The 22,704-nt window shown below is 36.6% G+C and overlaps 1 protein-coding gene across 1 annotated transcript in view; it reads right to left on the reverse strand.

The window, feature by feature from the left end:
• LOC124362350 (RNA-binding protein 24-B-like) overlaps nt 1-22,704 on the reverse strand; it is an 86,288-nt gene that overhangs the window by 14,584 nt on the left and 49,000 nt on the right. The window contains exon 3 of the mRNA XM_046816782.1: nt 16,638-16,695. Coding sequence (XP_046672738.1) covers nt 16,638-16,695 — 58 coding nt within the window. The remainder of the gene's footprint in view (nt 1-16,637; nt 16,696-22,704) is intronic.

A 22,704-nucleotide genomic window follows, 5' to 3' on the forward strand; every position in this document is an offset into this window, starting at 1 on the left:
GTGTTATGTTTATTTTTGTATTTATGGAAGAAAGATATTAACAATGGAATTTCAATGCCCAAATAGCAGTTATTTGTCAGTTTTTGAAGCCAAGTACAATACTACGGGAATGTTTTAATTTTCAAATTGGCGAAGATGAAAGTTTTTTAAACAAAACTTATAGTGATATAATACAAACTTTATTATTCAGACTATTTAATCGTTTCTAGCATCAATCAAGAGTCCGGTCCATTCCATTGGCTTTTGGCCATCAACGATCTTAAAACACAGCATACATGTACATAATATTTATTATATGAAGATTTACACCGATTCTTAGCACGTTTCAATCCATGGAAACAGCCCGCGGTAATGCTAGGTCATAAACGACTACGGATTTCCGGGCAGGTAACAAGAGATACGGAACGCAGAACCTGTTACGGGAAGAATGAACATAGGATGCCATAGGATCGAACTATGAGTTGGGTAAAATATACAAAACCCATATTGGGCCTCTCGTGCTGTATCGTAACTTGTTATGTAAGTATCGATTAATCATGCGAATTATGTCACTTATTTTGAAGTTTGAAGGTCACTCAAATTCGACTCAACATTGGCTTACATGAACTTTGCAGATCGCGAGGCGCTACAATATAGTAGGTATGATTCGTACTACGACCGAAAGAATTGAGAAATTTAAGATTAAATAATTCAGAACTAAAAAGATTACCATATTTTGAATGAACTCTCCCAATATACAGTGAGGAGCAGGTACCCACACTGTAGCAAACAACGCAAATCCACCATCTCAGTGTAATGTTGGCACAAGTGCTGTGCAGCTTGTCATCTGTCTACGTGGGCCGTCCCTATTGGCTGCGAGATCGTGACAAGAGTGTACCAGCTGTAATGTTCATTATTGTATCATGCCGATATCAGCTGACAGTTTTAAACGACGTGTCTAACTTGCGTCTTTCTCGCTTCTCGCTTCGTACTCTTTACATCCCGATACAGCTAGCAGACCTAGCATAGGAATTTACGTACCGCTTACAATAAATGCTATACAATAAATGCTAAAGAACAATAGGACGTTGACTATGTTATTGTATCACATATTTCAACACAAAAATTCCAATGTCATTTGCTTAAAAAGCAATTGTGAGCCACGGCGATCTAAATCTATATTAGAATTTTAGGGAGAGGTGGGAGTTAACAAGTTCGAATTGGTCTCGGCGATCAGCAACGTTATCGAAACGTCTCTCTAAACCATGGTATGATTTAAACCAGATTTTTTACTTCCCACCACATTTACTTCCTTATTTTTATCGTACTCTGTGTCTCCCACTTTCAAGTAGAAAAGCACCTAAAACCACAAAAATTTGTTTTGTTTGCAAAAGTGCTACATAGTTAAATGCATATACTTGCATAGATGACTACATATTTTGAATAAAACGAGCACAACATCGTTCGCCGTACTACTCTCATTTCTCAATCCAAGCTTGTCAATATCTTGTGTAAATTCGCTAAATTGACAACATGCTAACGTTTACCTTTAGCAAAAAATAATTTGATTATCTACCACTAGTTACGAAATAATCGTGTTACTTATACAACGTGATTTCAATCTCTAAAATGTCGTGACTTCTACAGTTTTTGGAACGTTCATTAATTTACCAATTGATAATAGTCTCAAATATGATCGGCAATTAGAGGTAATGTAACGTCCAGCTCGAAGTAATGGTATTTCGTAGGATCGGGAATACCGTCTTGCTTGAGCACATGTTGAAGTCAGCGAACCCTCAGTACAAGAAGGTTGGATCTACTAAATTAGCAGCAGGAGCGAGAGGGCCGGGGCAAGCGCGCTGAGGTGGGCGGGAAGGCGGCACAGACGCGCAACTGCGAGATTATCCAATCTGTGACGGGCCGGATCATCCAATGGTGTGGAGAGGCGGCGCGGTCTGTGAGGCGCGGCGGGGACTTGACCACAAGATTAAGGGACCAAGGCGGCAAGTGGGTCTATCGTCGCTGGACGCGCACTTAGTAGTAGTCTTCTGTGTGCCATTCACCTCTGAGGTCCGGGCGGATCGCATGGACAACTGCTATGACTTCGATTTCAACAATCAAACGTTCTTTTTAATCAGATCAGTTTTATTGAAAATTTTATCAATTTTAAATTCTCGAAGACGATTCTACGTTACTTTGGAAATTGACCAGTTAGAGGTCATCGACCCGAAAACATTTCCGATTTTGAATGTAAGTGCCCCTATGTTGCCGCATTTTTTAATTCACCACTTCACAATTGTGATTCAAGATACACTGAAACTAATAGAAGCTTTGTACTAAATAATAAGCCCGCATGATCTTATTTGATCAACATCGAGAGATCACAGAAAATTACTGATAGAGAAGTACAGATAGAAGCGCCGTGATCATTTTAGAAGAATGTCAATGATGATAGGAAATTGCTGGAGCCCTTTTGTAAGATTACTGTATATTTATACTGATATAAATTAGATCTGACAAAAATTAAGCTATCCTTATTTTAAATTAGCATTGAGCCTCTGGGTCTAAGATAAGTATTCTGTCAGGATGTCTGAACATGCTCATCCCACATCAAACCAAAGTAGAACCAAGTAAGTCTTAAAATTCCTATTCCCATAAAATAGAACCAAAATGTAAAAGAACGTATTTGTAAATGAATGAGCTGATTTCTCAAGGAAACCTAGAAGTACCACTATTGTTATATAATAATATGTCGTATGCAACTATGGAGAATGATGGTAACAAATTACATGAGCGACCCAAAACTTTTGTATGGAACGTTAATAAAAATTACTACAATTGTTTTGTTCTGGATAATGATGATTCCTATGATCCCAAAAGTTAAGTTCAACCAACTTCTTCCAATGGTCACAGAATTTTCAGGATGCCAAGGCAACTCAGATGGGACAGAATGTCACTGCAGGCCAACACAACGTTGAGATACGCGGAGAGTATGCCAATGAGGTCTTCACATTTGATGGTTCAGGTGCTATGACTCTGCATACTGGAAGTTGTGAGTATTGAGCAGACATCACCGGGAGAGAGAGAGAAATCAAGAGACAGAGAGACGAAGATTCTAATCTTGTCACCAATGTCATAGTACTCGGTGACGGTGACTGGGCAGTCTAAACTTAGCTGTTGGCACAGGCAACTGTACTCTGCTTCCTTCCTACCTGAGCAGCTTCACTGCGACTTAACTGGTCATTTGGTATACATTAACTCACTAACTCATAACAAGTGTAGAACAAAACTGTCCACGCTTGCGTTCGTAGCTGACTAAACATATGACATCTCATCCAGAAAATGCTCTAAAAGGAATTTCATCTGAGCAGCAAAATCAACAACTAAAATAAATTGACACACACCAAATACAACATCGAAAGCACATCTATAGCGTTACAAAATGCCAGCAGCTCAGTTCTCATGTATAGCAGCAATTTCAATACCTCTAAAAATGCAATGTTATTCATCGAAATTAACGTAATACTTCTCTTCATACATCACTTCACTAATAATAAAAGTGCACTCACTTTTTATCCTGCTGTATAACACAAAATATAATCTCTCTTTAGATGTCTTTAGAAGACAAATATTTATTCTATTTTCCCCAAAAACCTGACTGCTAATCATGGAGATACAATAGTTTACAACAATAAACTAGAAATTTGAGGAGCGGTATGTAATTTTATGTCTGTTACAACACAAGTATTGTTTCAGACATAACGTCTAAGTGCGTTAACATTTCTAATACTCCTGTGCAAAGTAATGGAGTATTTTAATACTTATCTCATGAAATTGTGATGTAAAACAGATTTTTTTTAAACATTTGCCATTTCCAATCATTATTAATTTTATTTCTAGTTACTCAAGTGATATAAAGCAAATGTAAATAAAGAATGTATCGAAGAATCCTAAAGGGGTTTTGTGGGTAGATTTATGAGTAGGCTAAATAATTGTAATTGCTAGGTAAGATCAAAAGTCAGCAATAGTTGGCGACGCAGGCGTCCTATAAATGTTTTAAATGAGTCTAAACCAGGAAAATTATGGTGTATAATCTTTTACTTTTAAGATGTACAGTACTTTGCTTAAACTAGAGCTGAATCCAGTTCCTTAGTCCAAAATCGTAAGTGGTGGTTGTTTGTAATAAATCACTAATTTTATTTTCTTTACACGAATTGGCAAAATAAGTACATACTTTAGTAGTCATATATCGTTATAATAGATATATGCCCAGAAACTATACGGCTTTTGACTCTGGATTCACGCGTGAACTCATGGATTAAGCCCATTTCACATTCATGATCGGCGCAGCAAAATCCCGTTCGTTTCACTTTTCACGGAACTGACTTTAAACGAGGCTCGATAAGCAACTAAAAGCATTAACCATTAATAATTTAAAATCGCGTCTGTCAGTGATTTCTAAGGTCCCATTCCCTTTAAATCGCGTCAGCGATGGTGCGCCCGGCTAGGGGCGGATTAGCCGGAGGCGGCTGGGGGCGATAGCATCGAAGGGGAGGCAACAAAGGGCCAAAGGGTTGTCACGGACTCTGGGGAGGGTTCTAGGGCTCCCCTCTCTCGCATACATCGAACTCTGCACTTCACCGGTCTGCACTGCACCCAGGGGTAACTCGACGCTGCCCATTGTTGCCGCATGTTCGCTGACCCACTGTAACGCTGAAGACAATCGATGTAACAAACAATCTACGTTAAACACAATGTGAAATCCGATCACCACAAAATTCGCAACATTTTAATTTAAATATGTATGTGTCCCGGTATGAGTTTTTAATACTCTACCTTTTAAATTCAAATTTGGTCTATTTGTCTCCTCGGATGACATAAAAATTAATACTGATTAAGTACAGGATAATAAAGATGTCCATATTACTGAATAATGAAGTAAATGAATTGTATTCTGTATGAAAGCTCTACATATCCGACTCGGATTTTAGTTAAAACTAAAGGAGTCCGTTTGTTGCGTGATTATTGCACCATCTAAGAACCAATTCATCTTCACTTGCAACATTTCACTCATACGCTATTCACATTCATAAAAGACGTACGTAGGTAGATAAATGTGTCAGCAGTTCGAGTTGATGATTGTAACTCGTAAACGTTGATGTAACGCCAACCAGTATGTTAGTACCCGTCATGTAACCACGAGTTAAACTGATATTCAGATTTAATAATCAATTAAAACACCGGCCAGGATGTCACTTGACAGATGACCGTGGTCCAGATTCTGCACCGGTGTTAATTAAACCGGCCACGCAATTTTACAGCTGTTAGGCGCGTCGTCCACCAGCGGAGTAATTGCGCCTGTTGGGGGTATTTACGCGCGTTTTAGTTATAAGATTTAGTGACGCGAGTGTCGGAGACAGGTTGGCCAACCGGTGACGTAAATACGACCGAGCAGCTGTGGACTCAAATAGCTGTCCTTTAGCAGTCCGGGCCGTCTCGTCGCACCGCTGCGCGCGGTGGCGGGCGCGTGGCATTTGTCAGCTGGGAATAGCGCATTAGGCTCGCTCAGCTCAAGTCGAACCTGGAGGATCACATCTGGATCGGAACTGTAGCCATCAACAGCGATGTATGAGCTGCTGTTACACGGGCTCCTACCATCAGCTACAAGTCACTTTCGGAGCAAAGTCAGGTGGCTCTCTGTTCTGTTAAAGGCACTTCCCCTTCCGTTAGAAGGAATTCTTAAAAAAAAACCTTGGGCTATGAGGTTTGGTTCAGAATGGTATATGAAACATCGCAACCCATGACTACTGTCCGTATGACGCGCAAAGATATATTCTAAAGATGGTTCAAAATTAAGAATTTGGCTGTCTCCACAGACTAGTTAGGGTCATCGTCAGATTAGACTACATGCGATAAGCGGAAAGCGATTACGAGCCGAAACGTTGCCAAATTGTGCAAACCCCTAGAAGAAAAAGGGTGCACGGGTGCTGTAGATAACATATCTTTTGCGTACAAGTAAACAAGCTAAATTCATGAAGTAAGATTGACCAGAATGGGTTGGCTACGTCAGTTTTGCGAGTACACATGTGCTCTATATGGAAAAAATACAGAAGAAATATTACGTATGTTTCTGTGGCGATAAAATTCTGCGTGTAAATTAGTGTTTGTCGATGTTAGGCCCATATTCACGTGTAGTTCAGAGTTTTCTATTATTTGTGTTTTAACATAAAAGTCTCAAGTATACAAAAATATAATGGCCAAAGGTCTAGGATTGCAATTTTCATCTACTTCAAAAATCTCTGAAGTGTAAGTAAGCAGACATTTTTTTGAATAGTTGATAATTTTGAACCTTTTCGTAGAATGCCTGAGCACCTAGGCACCTAAACTGTACCTCCCACAAGTTAACTATGCCAAATGTTCAGATTTTTTTATACACTCCGTGACATTTTTCATATGATCTACAGTACAATCAGATCATGAATGTAATATCTGCATGTCTCAGAATGTAATATCAGTCTATTCTTCATCGTTCTTCAAGTCAAGTAATGCACATTCTAAACTCCCTGATGGTACATAAACGCTTAGAAGTTGCCAATGTTTGTTTAACATATTTAGTTGGTGTAACTGTTGAATATATAAGTTTAAGCCAGTCCATTGTAGTTTGATTTTCTACCGATTTTTGTTCATAAGCTGGTCATTTTGAGGTAATGACAACATATTGTTTCTATTGAAGAACCTATATAGATCCTATCTGTCTAAGTATACTGAGGTTAACTGAAACTTAAAAGTAAAATATTTTAGATATGATTTTGTATCCACAGTAAAATATTTTGAAATTCAAAGAAAATGCAGAAAATATGTTTACTGCTGAAAATATTTAATATAATATACAAATATTACTAAGCCTGTCGATAAAGTAGATGACTCAGGTACGACTTAGATGTCAATTTATCTCTATTTAAGAGTAGCGTTTTGTAAGTTAAGGGATGTCTTATTTTACTAGTCGAAGTTAGAACGAACACGTTTTAGATTATGACAAAACCATCACGAACAGGAAGTAAACAATCTTTTTTGGAACATATATTTACTATTGAAAATGTGCCTGTTCATAAAGCCGATATTGACCTAAAATGATTTAAGATAAGCTAGCATGAGTGGTCCACTCCGATGACGCTCAAGATTATAATGACAACATTAATCTTACAATTTGAAAATTAAGGAATGTAAGAGTAATCATTAAGTGAGGAATTTTATGTATAAATAAGTTGTTGGTAAAGTGTAATCATTGATTAGCTTCAACTAAATTTGAACATTCATTTGAATTTTATTAATGTGGCCAAGCTAATTGTTCTAAATTTTATTTTGGAACTTAACACATATCTGTATTTATTGATTTCAACAATGAGAGGATTAGGACTTAAAGTAGATACGTAATATTAAAGGTGTACTGAAATTGAATGAAGAAGTATGAAATGATAAGAGGAGCAAATCATGACTATCGTTTCTGATATCGAATGGAGGTACACAATTATGTACACAATAAATTTGTCATTTTCAACTTAATTTGTAGAGCGAATCAAATGTACTTCAGCAGATAGTAATCCTCCCTCCACGTGTTGTTAGATGCGATGGCAAGAAAGGCTGCAGGCAAATACGTACTATCAGAGTTTGCGCTACGGATTGTTTACGACACAGAAACTTTCTATTTATCTTCAGCGTACTATCAATTTATTGATAACTTTTATCATGCCGTATATATTCACTGTCCGGAGAGGACATCTTGATAAAGGAGTAATTTACGAGAAGACACACACCAAACATGGATGAAAGTTCGTTGATACAGAGCAGAAGTCGCTAAATAAAATGTCATAAATACAAAGCAGATGCTGCCACCGTAATTGTGATAAGATAACCTTTGAGCGCACCTGGTTACAAATATTGCCCGTCAAGATGGCTTCAAAATGTTTTATTAGGTAGTTTTGATTAAAAGCTGAATTACTGGACTGTATTTTTTTTTAGAGGATTATAATACAGAATTTTATAGAATATTTTGAAAATCGGTAAAGCACTTTTGAAGTAAATGAACTAACCTAAGTGCACCCCACTGTATCTCAAGTAATAATATTGTGCTTTCGCTTATTTGTTTAATAAAAAAGTATAATTGTTTAGAAGTTTAGATTTTAAGGTTAGGGTTACTCAAACAAGGAAGTGTTTATCATTGTTCAAAATGATGCTATAAAAACTATGGCCATTGCTGTGACAAGGAGTCCTACAGTGTTAGGGAAGCCCAAACAACCGCGATAAACAAGGATAAGAAGGCAAATAGTGTCGAAATGTTCCCGGCTGCAGGCCAGCCAGCCATGGGCTACCGTCTACTGGCGCACTTGTCACTGCCAAGCACGGAAATGTTGGCACTCCTGCAAATTTCGGAGGCTGTGGCATCGCAGATCGCGCGCTTGTCCCCGGTCCGAATCCAAGGACCACTAATTGCGTTGTTCGCTGAGCGCGCCAATTTATCACTCCATAACTCTTTGATGTGATATTTGTATAATCTGTTAAAATAGACCCAAGTGCGAGCCAGACTCGTATATAATACTAATCTCCACATTTACTATAACAGTTGACTGCAGAGATTTTAACAGAGCTACGACGTAGGGATGAACGTTTGATTTGATTATTTGGAATTCTGCTGCTTAAAAAATGTACTGTCTCAATATTTTGTCACAAAATGTAGGATAATATTAGTAAAAAAATTAAAAAGAATGCAACTTTACTTTTATCTGACAATATAAAACTGTAGATAAAAAGTATAGGTTATGATGAATAGTATGTATAATAGTAAGAAAATTAGATCTACTTCACTGAAACTGAACAAAAATGCATATTACTGACGTACATTACAATACTCCTAAGAATTCACCACAATTGTCTTACTTACTAGACAAGTAATTACTATTCTTTTTTTTGTATCATCCCATGATTTTTGACTTCTCATAGGACAACACAATACCCCTTGTTACTGTTCAAATTAGCCTAGGGTGACTGGTAAACCACCAATGAATTGCCCAAATTAGAACAAATCGTCAACATGGTTAACCCCAAGCCAAAATGCTGAAAGACAGCATACTAAAAAAGTCACTAGTAAAAACAAACAATTTTATAAGAAAATCCACAACTAAACAAATTATAAGGAACGCCACAAAAAGGAAACAATATAAATATGAATGAAAATAACAATAAAGTAAGAACAGAATGTGCAGAACAGAAATTGTTAAAACGGGTGGACTCAGACATGGTCGCCCCCATCTACGTGAGCACACTGTTGTAGTATTAATCCACGAGATAATAAATTAGAGACTAAGCCTACAAGCTGTCGTCAAACCACACCAAACCTTCGCATCGCAGGGCTGCCACTCACCTCGCCAAACATTTCCCTCCGCGCGAAGTGACTTTCACATTTCTACTTGGCACTTACAATAATAATGTTACTGAACTATTCTACCTACATTCGGCCATTTTCATTTACTAGTAGGCTTATAATTTCTAGAATATACTCGCTCTAGTACAAATTCGATTAACTATATAAGCTACTTAGATCTTAAAATAAATAAGTACAAGTATATGGGTGAATTTTCTATATATCTTAATATAATTAATAACAGACAACAGCAATGAGTAATACAGGAGGTGTTCTCAAGTGTTTTGTGTTACAGAGCTTCTAATCTAAATCGTGTAACAAGAGATTATCATAAAATAAAATGTAACAAAACTTAAACGCTTCTAGGCTAAAATGTGGAAATTAAAACCAACTTTAGTATGAGAGTTCTTAAATTATATTGGATTATCTTTCTTTAGTGGGAAAATAGTTAGTGGATCCATGAAGCTCATTCTAAACAAATAGATATCCTCAATCATAATCTCAAAACAGTGTTTCACTGAAGTATTGAAGTATGAGTAAAAAAGATAAATTTGCAATCGCTGTCCAATAAAACTGTGTTTTTTTTTAATTAACAGTGTCTGAAATTGGTCGAAACTAAAACAATTCTATTCTGAAACCGTATTTTGTAATTTATTGTGCCAGACAGTTATGTGTGAATCTTTCCTTTTCAATAACAGATATTGCTTTGACAATTATTGTGTATACGACCTGTTTTAAAATGGCCGACATTAAAATCACCCTATTGTCCTAATTAGCCTATAACGGAAAGACACAGTTGTACACGGTACGATTTTAGTTTTATTAGTAATTAAATCTTGTAACGTTTAATACTACCCCATTTCATTGATTTTAAAATTACGTAGTGAACAATGATCGTTATTTTGCACCACATGATGCTTTGAACTCAGCAAATTAACTCTTACTGTACACCATTATTTAAGATTAATTTAATTTAAAAGACAGCACTAAAACGTGTTGTAATATATTCATTCTTTCACCACGATTAACGATGCTAATTTTACATGTAAACCCATAGACCATCCCACTATAACCGTAGCTTTACTCCAACGATCAACCATAACAAACAGCACAAATGAGCCAAACTCCCTTTATCAGTGACATCAACGAGAAAGTACAAGTAATAAGTCATGCACTATTTAAACAAGGCTCGATAAATAGATAGGGTCGTAAAATGTAACAATGGACGTACAGATGCGATTCGGTCCACTGAAGGTGAATCAATTAATTGTTCTCCGTTATCATCGACCACAAGGTCGTGTTCTGCATCAGTTTATGACCGAGGATAATTTCCCAGCACCGTATCTACGTACTTATGATCTATTACAGAGTGAGAACGCACGTCTACACGTACAAACTGTTACTATGCTTTCTCTTACAAAGAGGCTTGGGAACATTTATGAATTGGTTTTGAAGGGATTTTATCCATTTTTAAAACATAAAATGGGAACAAAATATTATGTAATCTAACATGTAACTCACCTTGGGGAACTATTTGGAATCCATACCCTAACCGTAGTGGCTCTAAGGGATTTTTAGACGGTAATTTATATACAAAATAAGGAATAAGAATACTACACCTGAATCAAAAATCCAGGGAGCGAAATTTTAAAGCCACGATTAACTATTAATGACATTTTTGTTTCGCAATAGGTAATTAAAACTCGTATGATTCCCAACTAACCGATTTTATTAATTTCACAATTAAATTAAAGTTAACAAAAATGAAGGAAACAGGATTTTTTGGACATGTTCCATCGTTCAGTAAATCGGTAACACTACGTTTCGAGAGCTGCAAGATATCAGATTACTGATTGTTCGTTTCACTAAACGATGGCAAACATCCTAAAAAATCCTGTTTCCTTCACAATCCTTCCATCGTCAAAAATAAACTTCAAACAAAGAATTAAAATATGTAACCACACGTTTGTCCGTATTGCTAACATTACTATAGGTATGTTGGATGCTAAAGTGAATGGATTGCTCATTTCAATGTGGTGTGAGTGAAACGTTTAACTCTAAATAGTGAAGTTAATTCTACATATGATTGTTTCTTCGCAAAAAGAGCTTGAAAGGAGTTTAATTGTATAATAATTAAGGTATTGTAAAGACCAAAATTTCATTCAAAGATTACTAAGTCACATATAGTGTGTGTTTAGCATGTGATATTTTGATCGGGAATTCTTGCACGGAATGTACATTCCAAGTAATATTCTCCTACGTTAATTATTTTGCGTAGTACAACAGCAAGCTACGTCCCTGATTTTTTTTGTATTTTGCTCATCTGCTGACGTCAGGTGTGCCAGCCGAAGCAGAGAAAAACAGATGGTGTTTACGGCGAATCTCCGACGTACAAATGCAATTCAATAAATCATAACGGGGGGAGGAGGGGGCTTTGGGTTTATTAAGAGGGAGCATTAAAGCACGTCCGAGGGGTGGGGGGATAGGGGAGCGATAGATCGGCGGTCTTGAAACAAGGGCGGTTTAATATTGTAGCCCATCAACGGCATAGCTGGCGAGCATTGGATAGAATGTAATAAACTTGTGTGTCAGGAGGGGGGGGGGAGGGGGACAACGTTAATTGACAAATATTCGTGACCGAGACACAGTTTCATTAACACCACTCATTGGTGTAAATAATTAATTATCAATCACGATTTCACTCCAAAGGATGCCACTTCAGAACTGTGTTCAGTCATTACTATTTGTACTCATATGACGTTTGTAACCGTGCAGTTCGTATGGTTTTTGAGACGATGGAATAAACAACTTACTGTATTTAATCTTGTTTTTTACAATTTGACAGATTTTCCTGGTCCATTATTACAATTAACTGAGATACAAAAGTTAAATAATTGAATTGTTTATACTCGAAATCCAACATGTGATGAATATGTCAAAATGATTTTGGGTTTCACTTTTGGATCGAACCCATTTTCTATTATCAGCCGAGCATATAATACATTGATAATGTACCCGGTTCCCAGATATGTATTATGGATTTTGGTGTTAACACTTTTATATTTCTTTTATGCTCCCAATTAAAGTAGACAACATAGGAGGTTAGGCATATGTTTTGTAGAGTTTGTAGGTTCGGAAAGTGTGTGTTTGAAGTACATAATAATTCAGCTAAGTACACGCATGAACAGCAATGCCCATTTTACTCAATTGCTGTTATAAAACCAATCACAGCAGTATTAGTTTACTTGTGAAGGTTAGAAACTGAGCATGGTCTCGCTCTTCACATAGAGTGTAACTTCGTAATGGGACGTCCCTCAACAAAACATGTTGAAATTCCCGTTTATGCAAAAGTTTCAATATCAGTTTTTAGAATTTAAACTCTATTAGTTTTTATACATTAAATATTAATTAATAAATAAGCCCATGATAGAATTCTAATATTAATTAAGCAATTCAGTAAAAGTGAGGAACGTGTACAAAATGCTCAGGTTCACATACGATTTAATTAAAATGTAGCACTTAAACTTAAGAAACGCAATATGTTTAACTTTTAACATCCTATCTGTTAGGGGTAATAACTTTTTTTATCAATGTTTTAAAGTATATTGTATTTTACTATTGGTTGAAATCTCAGCATTATATAGTTTGCATTGCGTACTAACTACGTAAACTGAAAACTCAAGTTGCCTAACAAGCCTGTCTCTTTCCATAGTTGTTCTTCTCGGTAGATGATACCGGAGCAACGACCCTGTACACGGGTGGACATGACGGTGGGGGGGGGGGCGATAGATATAGGGGCAGTATTTCATACCCAGAGCAGAGACAGATGTAGCCAGTCGCTCCGTTACCAATAAACAGTGGTAGATAAGGCGGTACGGTGACGCCTGGCTGGCTGAAGTTAGATCGCATAAGGGAAAGTTAGAGAGGATACCGAAAATATGATATGCAACATTAAAAACTCAATCATTCTACGGTTATTTTTTTTATAAGTTGTTCTACGATGAAGTGACCGAATACGATAAAGAACATTCCACTACCAACTAGTAGGAAAGCATGAGAAGTGAAAATAGTACAAGAATCAATTCAAATAAAAACTGATTATACTAACTAAACATTTCAAATAAATATAAAGGAAACTATTTTTTACGTTTTAAAAGTCTTGAGTTAAAATTAACCTAGTAGTACAAAGTTTTATACTATTCGTTTGAACGCTGTGCTCCAAAAACTTAAACAATGAGTTTGTAATATAAATTAAAAAAAATTAAATTTATCAAAAATACAGTTTACTTTGTTTATAATTAAGGAATTTATAATAACACTATAAAGAATAAAATGTAAATGAGAACGCTGAATATTTCATGTAATCATTTTGATTCTTGTATGAAAAAATATGTTTAATGGAACTTATCCTTGAATAAATATAATTAAAAGTAACCCAATTACTCTATTTCAATACATATCTTTTTTCGTTCTAATACAAACAAAATATTACAAATGAAATATATATAAAATTGGTTAAAATGTACGTACACAAAAGTAAAATAATAGGTCACATGACCAAAATGAGTAGATCTTAATTGTATTTAGATGATTCGTAGTAATAATTTTTAGCCACAAATGCAATATAAAGATTATATAATTATAATGAAATTAACACATTCCTCGATTGATTATAATTAGGTTTTTAATCTATTATAAATCTATAACATAATCTCTGAAAGACCTAGCATTAATTTAAACCGTAGCTTACGTCATCAAGACGCCTTCTTGTTCGTCAAAACCATTTGAACTAGTGAAAATTTCAATGATTTTTACAAATATAGCAAAATTATTCAACTTAAAAAGAAATGACAAATTGTCAGAATCAATTTGATTGCATATAAATAACTAAAATGCAGCTTTTAAAAACGGTTGACTGTATGAAACTGCCAAGAGTTTACACCCATGAAACAATTCTTTATAAAATCTTTCTTCCTTTGATCGCAGAGGTTTTTTTTCACTTTTATAGGTATAACTTATACCTATTAATATTTTTTGCATTTGTAAAACAACGTATAACTGATTTGTAAGCGTGCATTTTTATTTAAAACAATTCTGAATTATTTCAATAAATATCACGATAACGCATGGTAACAGACAAATATTATGCCTCCAGTCTTTACCTTATCCTATAAAAAAATAACGAAATAACTATGTCGTAAATTACTCTAACACACATTATTCTGCACTGTAAATAACTTTACTACTGAGAATCAGTTTTAGAGCGTTATCGGTGAAACTATCAAACATCTTATCACTATAAAGATAACGGACTTGCAACTGTACAGACGGGCTTGAAAGTCCATATTATTCTTTTAGAATACGTCTAAGCAAATGGGTTATTGGCTACTAATTTGATAGCTAAGCTCATTTAGTTATTTGTGATCAAATGCTCTAGAATTATTTTATTTTGTTACGTTGTAGGCATCCAGAGATGTTTTTCGTTCGTCGATACCAGTGTGGGACAGCAGCAGTGACGTCCGTAAGAAAGCTAGAAATACTTTCTAATCTGCTCAAAAACCCGTATTGGCATTTTTCTAAGTTTGTATAAATATGTCAGTAGTTTTATGTCTAAATGTCTGTAGAAAAGGTGTAAGTCTAAAACGAGACAGTACAATTGTAAATAAATAAGACAGTAATAGGTTTTAAAGATGGTCGCCATTTGTACATGTGTGTATAAATAAAATGGGTGTTAAGATTAGAAAGATTGACACATAAATAATTTGTATTTTCCTTGGAACGCAATAGAGATTGCTCCAGAGATATTCAACCACTACAAAATCTTTCATTTTGGGGGAGATAATTTTGCGGGGGTTTTGTTTGGGAGCATTAGGAGGACAGGTAATTCCACTGATGTATTTTATGCACATAAATGTGACCTATATTTAATATAGTTGTAATACTGATCTACTTTCCAACGTGTTTTAAAAAAGGGGTGTTTCTCGTATAACTTTCGGGAACGTAGTATACGGAATCATTATTCTCACCTTATTCCAATGGAACCGCGAATGCTCTTTTCACATACATTTCGACATTCCAGGACCCAAAATTAGATTTTAATCTATAATTGCCAAACTAATCAATGTAACATTCTTAACACTGTATCCGGGAGTGTGTGCAAAATTACGTTGTGGACAAATAAACCTTTCAAGAGTTTGTGGAAATCCTTTGGTGGCAATATAGGGTAAATATCGTGCTAATAGGGTGAATATAAATTAATTATTTTACTAGTTTTCACTTTGCGGAGTGAATAGTTTAGCATTCTTGCGTTCGGAGGTAGAAGGATGATCTAACGAGAAGAAGGAGGATGTTTATTGACTATAACAGGACGCTATTACCTCCAAAAGCAAGTAAGTTCAGTAACACCCTGTATAACCTATCAATAACCAGTAGTTTTGAGCCTAACGGTGACGAGTGATGACGTAAGCTACCGCCACAAAACATAACCTAAAAGGAAACGTTGGCAAGGAGAGGCAACCTGCGAGTGAGTCCTCTATACAGATATGTAAGAACAACCAAACCCAACCAATACCGATATAGTTCCACTGCAAACGTGCACACAGGTGGCGCGCAAACTGCAAACAAACGCACACACACACGCACACCAACATAATACTGGTTACAGCGTACATTGCGGCTCCTCAGCATGGTTCCTTGGACCCCACGGCCAGCGAGCTAAGGGAAACATAGATGTCATCAACTATGTACATTACATAACCCAGGACTACATGCAGTCCTTCTTCCAATATAATCATGGCTACGCTAGATTTAGCCTATTTTCACTGAGAATTTTGACCTTTGAGCATGCACCTAACGGTCTGGTTGATGCAATATTTGTGTACGATTCTAAGAAATTTTTATGGATCATTTAAAGTTTTGCAGTTTTTGCAACAGTTACAAACTTCGATTTAAGACAGGCTAAATGATTTGCTTTTATAGTTTTGAACTTTTTGGAAAACCCTTACTAAACGTTAGATGTTTTACTGTTTAATAAATCATTATAACAAATGAAATGTAAAGCCTGTTTTTCTAATTAAAATACGTGTCTATATCTTTGTATTTTCATTGAGTATCATATAGCAAATACTTAATTGCCTTCATTATAATGAGTTTGTTTGTGGATTTTTAATGATTCCCTAATCCCAAAAATACTCGAATCCCCTGTGTTTCAGTGTACTTGCGGGTAAAGTTGGTGACTTACCCGTACTGACTAGGTAGCACTGTCGGGTAAGTGGTCCTTATTCCTGGGAACGGGAAACCTGCAACAAACAGAACAATGAACATTTGCTCCGAGATCATCAGAAATGTTTGGTATGATAAATAATTAATCAGTAACTTTGTACACGATAACAAATGTATAGAATAGGTTACAGTGACCTGTGTAGTCCAACAGTCACTTGTGTTTGTCTGGAAGTAACGATTAGTGTTACCCTATCCAGAACCCCAGTGATGTCTCCCTAGCCATCTCGGACATACCCAACCTTTCTAGTTCTTTTTTACCCAGAAGGAGGTGTGGGTATGTAGCAGCGATAAAAAACTACATTACAAATTTCCAATTACTTGGCTTTTGAGTAGCTGCAATATTCCACGCTGCGAGTAATAACCACTAAAATACTTTAGCGCTACTTCGTGATGATACTTACTGAGATCGTATGGCAATATTACAACATTAAGACACGAGCACAAAGTAATAACTTACATATCACACATATCTACACTGTGACTGATTATTCACCGAGGTAATACACATCTATTCCTGAGTTATTAATCACTGAGATATTACAGCGCCACCCGCGAGTTATTAATCAGTGGGATATTACAGCGCTACTCCGCGTGAGATCAATCACTGAAATATAACACCGCTACCCAGAGTGTGATTAATCACTTAGATATTACAGCGCTACCTCGCGAGTTATTAATTACTGAGATATTATAGGTCTACGTCGCGCGTTTAATCGCTGAAATATTACACCGCTACTCCGCGAGTTATTAATCACTGAAATATTACAGCGCTACCCCACGAGTTATTAATCACTGAGATATTACAGTTCTACCCCATGGGTTATTAATCATTGGGATATTACAGTGATACTCCGCGAGTTATTAATCACTGAGATATTACAGCGCCACCCACGAGTTATTAATCAGTGGGATATTACAGCGCTACTCCGCGTGAGATCAATCACTGAAATATAACACCGCTACCCAGAGTGTGATTAATCACTTAGATATTACAGCGCTACCTCGCGAGTTATTAATTACTGAGATATTGTAGGTCTACGTCGCGCGTTTAATCGCTGATATATTACACCGCTACTCCGCGAGTTATTAATCACTGAGATATTACAGTTCTACCCCATGGGTTATTAATCATTGGGATATTACAGCGCTACTCCGCGAGTTATTAATCACTACGATATTACAGCGCTACTACGCGAGTTATTAATCACTACGATATTACAGCGCTACTCCGCATGAGACCAATCGCTGAGATGTTGCACCTCTACACCGTGAGTGATACATCGCTGAAGTAATATAGCATTAAATGTGTATCATTGCATTACCCTACAAGTGCCTTATCATTAACTGATACTGTGATACTACAGCGCTAAACCGAGAGTGATTATCTCTGAGATACTACAACGCTACACCACTACGAAAAATCAACGAGATGTTACAGTACTACACCGCAGTGAGTAAATTACTGAGATAAGAAAACACTACGCTGACGTATAGTCACTGAAATATTATTTTTAAATTGGAAAGGTAAGATCTGGGACAACTTATTTCCCACATTTCTTCATCGAGAAATCATAAGGTTAACGGCCTTTGGGTGTTTATAAACTTAAGTGGAAAGGGTGCGCAAAACACCAACTGTTTATCAGACGTAAACTATATAATTCTTCAACAAGAACTGAGGTCACACCAAGGCGGGAGTTGTAGTTGCAGTTTGCATCATTAATATAACTGAGGCCGTAATAATAATAAAGCGATGCCCGCGACGCGTCGCGCGAGGTCCTGGTAACTCAAGGCACCGCCGTATAAGGGTGCAGAAGGGCGGGGGGAGGGGACAATTATTTCGGGCCAACATTGAGTGCGGTGTCGTCCGTTTGGAAATAGACGGAGTTCGGCCTCGCGCCAGGCCGGGGACTCGTGCCCAGCGGCCGGTCCAAAATAAACCACCCGGTCGTCAGTACGTCGTACTGTTGTCACCTTACCTCAAATACAATGCTACAATCGATTACAAACAAGTATCGATAACTTTCATTCGAACCATTTCGTATCGAATTATTGTCCTCTCTACAGGAACGATTGAGTAATAGTCGATATTATTATGGTTGCAAGACATCGATCAATTCCATGATTGACAATTTCATTCTGTACTAGTGAGTAACTTACCAACAGTTATAGGTAAAGCAAACAACAGTAGGAGTTAAAAGGCAAAGCTCTTCAAGTTATAGATGGAGGTGGAGTTGTGATTCACTTGTGGGCAGGGGTTAAGGACAATGGTTTGCCGAGCATAAGTACTAAGAGTTTTATTGCACTGATGTTCAACCTCTCTTGGCTTCCAGGATAACTTTGATTGACTTGTGGTCAGGGGTCAAGGCAGAGATGCACCTACAATGAATGATCTGCCAAGCATGAGTGCTAAGATTATTATTGTACTGCTGTTCGACCTCTCTTTGCTTCCAGGGAGGGCTTCTATTTCTTGACACAAACATACGGGGAACTAAACCACTGCGGAAGTGCTAAGTGCACCTCACCACAAAACAACAATCGTACACATTGGTAAACACGTCTGCATCAGCGGGGAGGGGGGAAGGGAATCGATCAATTACTATAAACTGTGCATCTTTGCAGCTCTAAATCATACTCAAGGCGTAAACATCCGAGTAATTTTATATAAATACAAACTCACTCAATTACTAACTGATGTTTAAATTTTCTATAAGTTAAAAACAAGAATATCTGGTTATAAAAGATGTCTATAATATTATAAAATTCTAATTAAAAAAATGTGTTATTCAATTTCTACAATGTATAATTTGTTAACTCTTTACTTTGCTATGCTTGTATATTATTCCCCACCCGCTACATTGATTTTTATGTCCAATTTCCAAAGTTAGTATTTATAAGGAACTTAATATACGCCTATCATATTAAACGCGCCTAAATGAAGAGGCTGAGAAAATAACTGAAATTATACGACTAGTACAAGTATGCTTCTGTCAAGTTGGTGATTATGAGGTAAAGGCCACCAGTGAATTAATTATTCATATTATTCCTATACAGCTCATTGAAAAAGCTATTTACAGCTTTTATTAAACTCTGAAAATTTGATATTGTCGTATTTATTACCATTTGAAACTTGCATCGATTAGCAAAACGATTACTTTTTGATCAATCATAAATACTTTACTCAATATAAATATTGAGTCAATATAATATTAGGTTGCAAAGTGTAAATGTTTATAAAAAATTGTAATGCACAGAATATTACCAACTACTTTTAAGACACTCAGAGTATGTATGGACAAGGGCATTAGAGGATCGTAGTCTACGTCATAGACTCTCTCATTCATTCATGCAATTTAAAACAAACAATTCCTACGTTAATAATGCAGTAATATAATGTGAATACGCAAGAAATATGGTTTAAAGTTTCAGCTTTTACATTGAATCTGCCGAGGAAGCAGAACTTTAAGACACATTTGTTACCCAACGCTGTTGCCGCCCTTCTAAGATGTCTAAAATGTACATTATGAGCCCAAACAAATAAAATATTTAAAAAAGGTACGTTTTCACTGTTTTTAAGAGACCCTGTATTTTTACAGTGTTCAAATTACTTTTAAAAACATTCTTTGGGTCAATTTATAGAGAGGAATCCGTTAGACATTTTAACCGATAGACATATGAGACGAGTGGTCTGAGGAGTCCTCTACATTCAGATAAGCAGCTTTGTGATAAAAACTTGTATTCTGTTATTGCTATGTAAATAAATATTGCTTGGAAATGTGGACTCTCACATAAAGAATATTTATGGAAGAATATATATTCCCCCAATCGGGCGTTTGACGACCCAGTTTCAGCACACACACTACACACTTGCAGTATAATGCAGGGGCGGCAGTAACAGTGCAATATATCTGCCGACAACAAAGAGAGGAGCGCGTGACGGAGCGAGCCACGCGCAGCATTGTAGAACCAACACTCACACTCACAGTCCCTCACGCGGCGCTTGGACGCCATGTGTGCGCTAGGCGAGTAGTGGGCACAGCACATCTGCTCACCTCCCGCCCGCCTCACGATCACAATGCTCCGGCACAATCCTCTCAGGATTTACAAATTGCCACGGGTTTCCGTCGATAAATGGCCATCAACTTCATCACAAGCTTGGACGTGATCCGTGTCCTCTTGTAGTCCAGTTCTGAAGAGAAGGGATATTCATTACTACGTCGCTCATTTAGAATTCTCCCATTTCAAAAGTTTAAATTTGTAGATTTCTAGCTACCCGCTGTGAACTTATACCCAGAATAAAGCTACCCGCTGTGAACTTATACCCAGAATAAAGGTCTCCGCCGAAAAGGATTTAGCATTCTATTTCTTTTCGTTACTGATAGTTCGTGAAGACACTTTGATTTTAATAAGCTAAAAACGCTATAGATCAAAATCGTGCTGAAATATCTTCTTTAGACCTTGCCAAAAGGGCCTGAAAAGGTCTAATAATAATACATAAAACGGCATTTAATGACAGATCAAATTGAAACACCAAAGTTAAGAAATTTATACAATAGATTTTTATTCAACGATACACACTCGATAATAGTTTTTTTGTGTTCTTAGGAACTGTTGACTTGATTTTATCGAGTTATCCCTCCAAAAACAGCAGTAGTGCGAGTTTTAAATTCGTATTTAGTGTCGGTAGGTGTCATGTTTAATTTCTAATTATTTGTTATGATCCAAATCTATGTAAAATTTTCTAAAAAATGCCATGTGCAATGATAAATAATTCATTGCACCATCAAATTTAGGTTGATCTAAAATTGTAGTTTTGTGAACCTTAACTTGAATGTTTAATCAGGATTTAAATTTTAGCAATGGATGAAAGTTCATTAATAAAAGAAGTAAACCCCCAGGGGTGGTGAGGTGACCAGACAGGTGGAGGAGACATACCCGCATGGACGATGGCAATGCGTTGCTGACCAGCGGAACTCACGATTGAAACTGGTCTAAGCACTATGCGGGCATGCTGTAGTATACCCTCCCCTACAATCTTCATGCAGATCTGCTATATAGCTCTTCTCTATATTGCCCCTACTACTTACGAAATCACGAATTATCACTAAAAATTCTGCGAATGTATTGAAAAGAAATCACCGACACGGTATGTTAGTATTCTTTCACATTCACACCCTTCCTTGTTGCAATTGCAAACCACACATGTTCTTTAAAAGTACTGGTACTTGCTCCATGAAAATAAAGATAGACAAAATGTACATTCATCTGTAAAAGCAGGGCATCTCATAGATTGTAGCAACCACTAGGGGGCGATATCATACCAGAAATCGATCTAATCTAATACTTTGATAAATCATTTATTTGGGAGTATGGAAAATTTGTAGAACACAGGTTTTTCAACATACACCTTTTGACAAAAAAGTAAAAATTCCAACTTCGCCTCTAAGGCTACATTCTTCTCCTGTGTGGAAGATGAAGGTATAATTGCGGAGTTACAAATACAGTGGTACATTCAGGACTTAGCAAGAAGGAAATAGATGTAGATTTGGTGGAGTAAGAGGAAAGGGTCCGACTGGCATGTTTGAAGTGTTGCCATATAAAGCTATCTCCGGAGGTTAAGTCAGAACGGCTCAGCTATAATCGAGCTGGTGGTGCAATTGGTGTTTGTTTGTAAACATCAATAAAATGGTGGAGTGGCCAAAGTTATTTTATATTTGTCAGTCTCCAGAGATTTAAGGGGATATGATTCTGCCTTTTAAAACAAACCCAACCTGCACACCTTAATGTAACATAGGCTTTTCGCGTTTATTAATTATAATTAATACATATTAAGATATTCGAATTGTGAATTGATATTTGATATGCGATTGTGTACATTTGAAGACATAAACACTTGCCAGCTCCGAGTAGAAAAGAAAGCCTTCACTTGAAAGCGGTGGAAAACCAAATTGAGTGACAACCTCATATCTGGAGGTCATTAGTTAGGCCTGAGGCAGGCCGCAGATGAGATGTCAGGGGTGCAGACCCGA

Source organism: Homalodisca vitripennis, chromosome 5, assembly GCF_021130785.1.
Source record: "Homalodisca vitripennis isolate AUS2020 chromosome 5, UT_GWSS_2.1, whole genome shotgun sequence".
NCBI classification, from domain to species: domain Eukaryota; kingdom Metazoa; phylum Arthropoda; class Insecta; order Hemiptera; family Cicadellidae; genus Homalodisca; species Homalodisca vitripennis.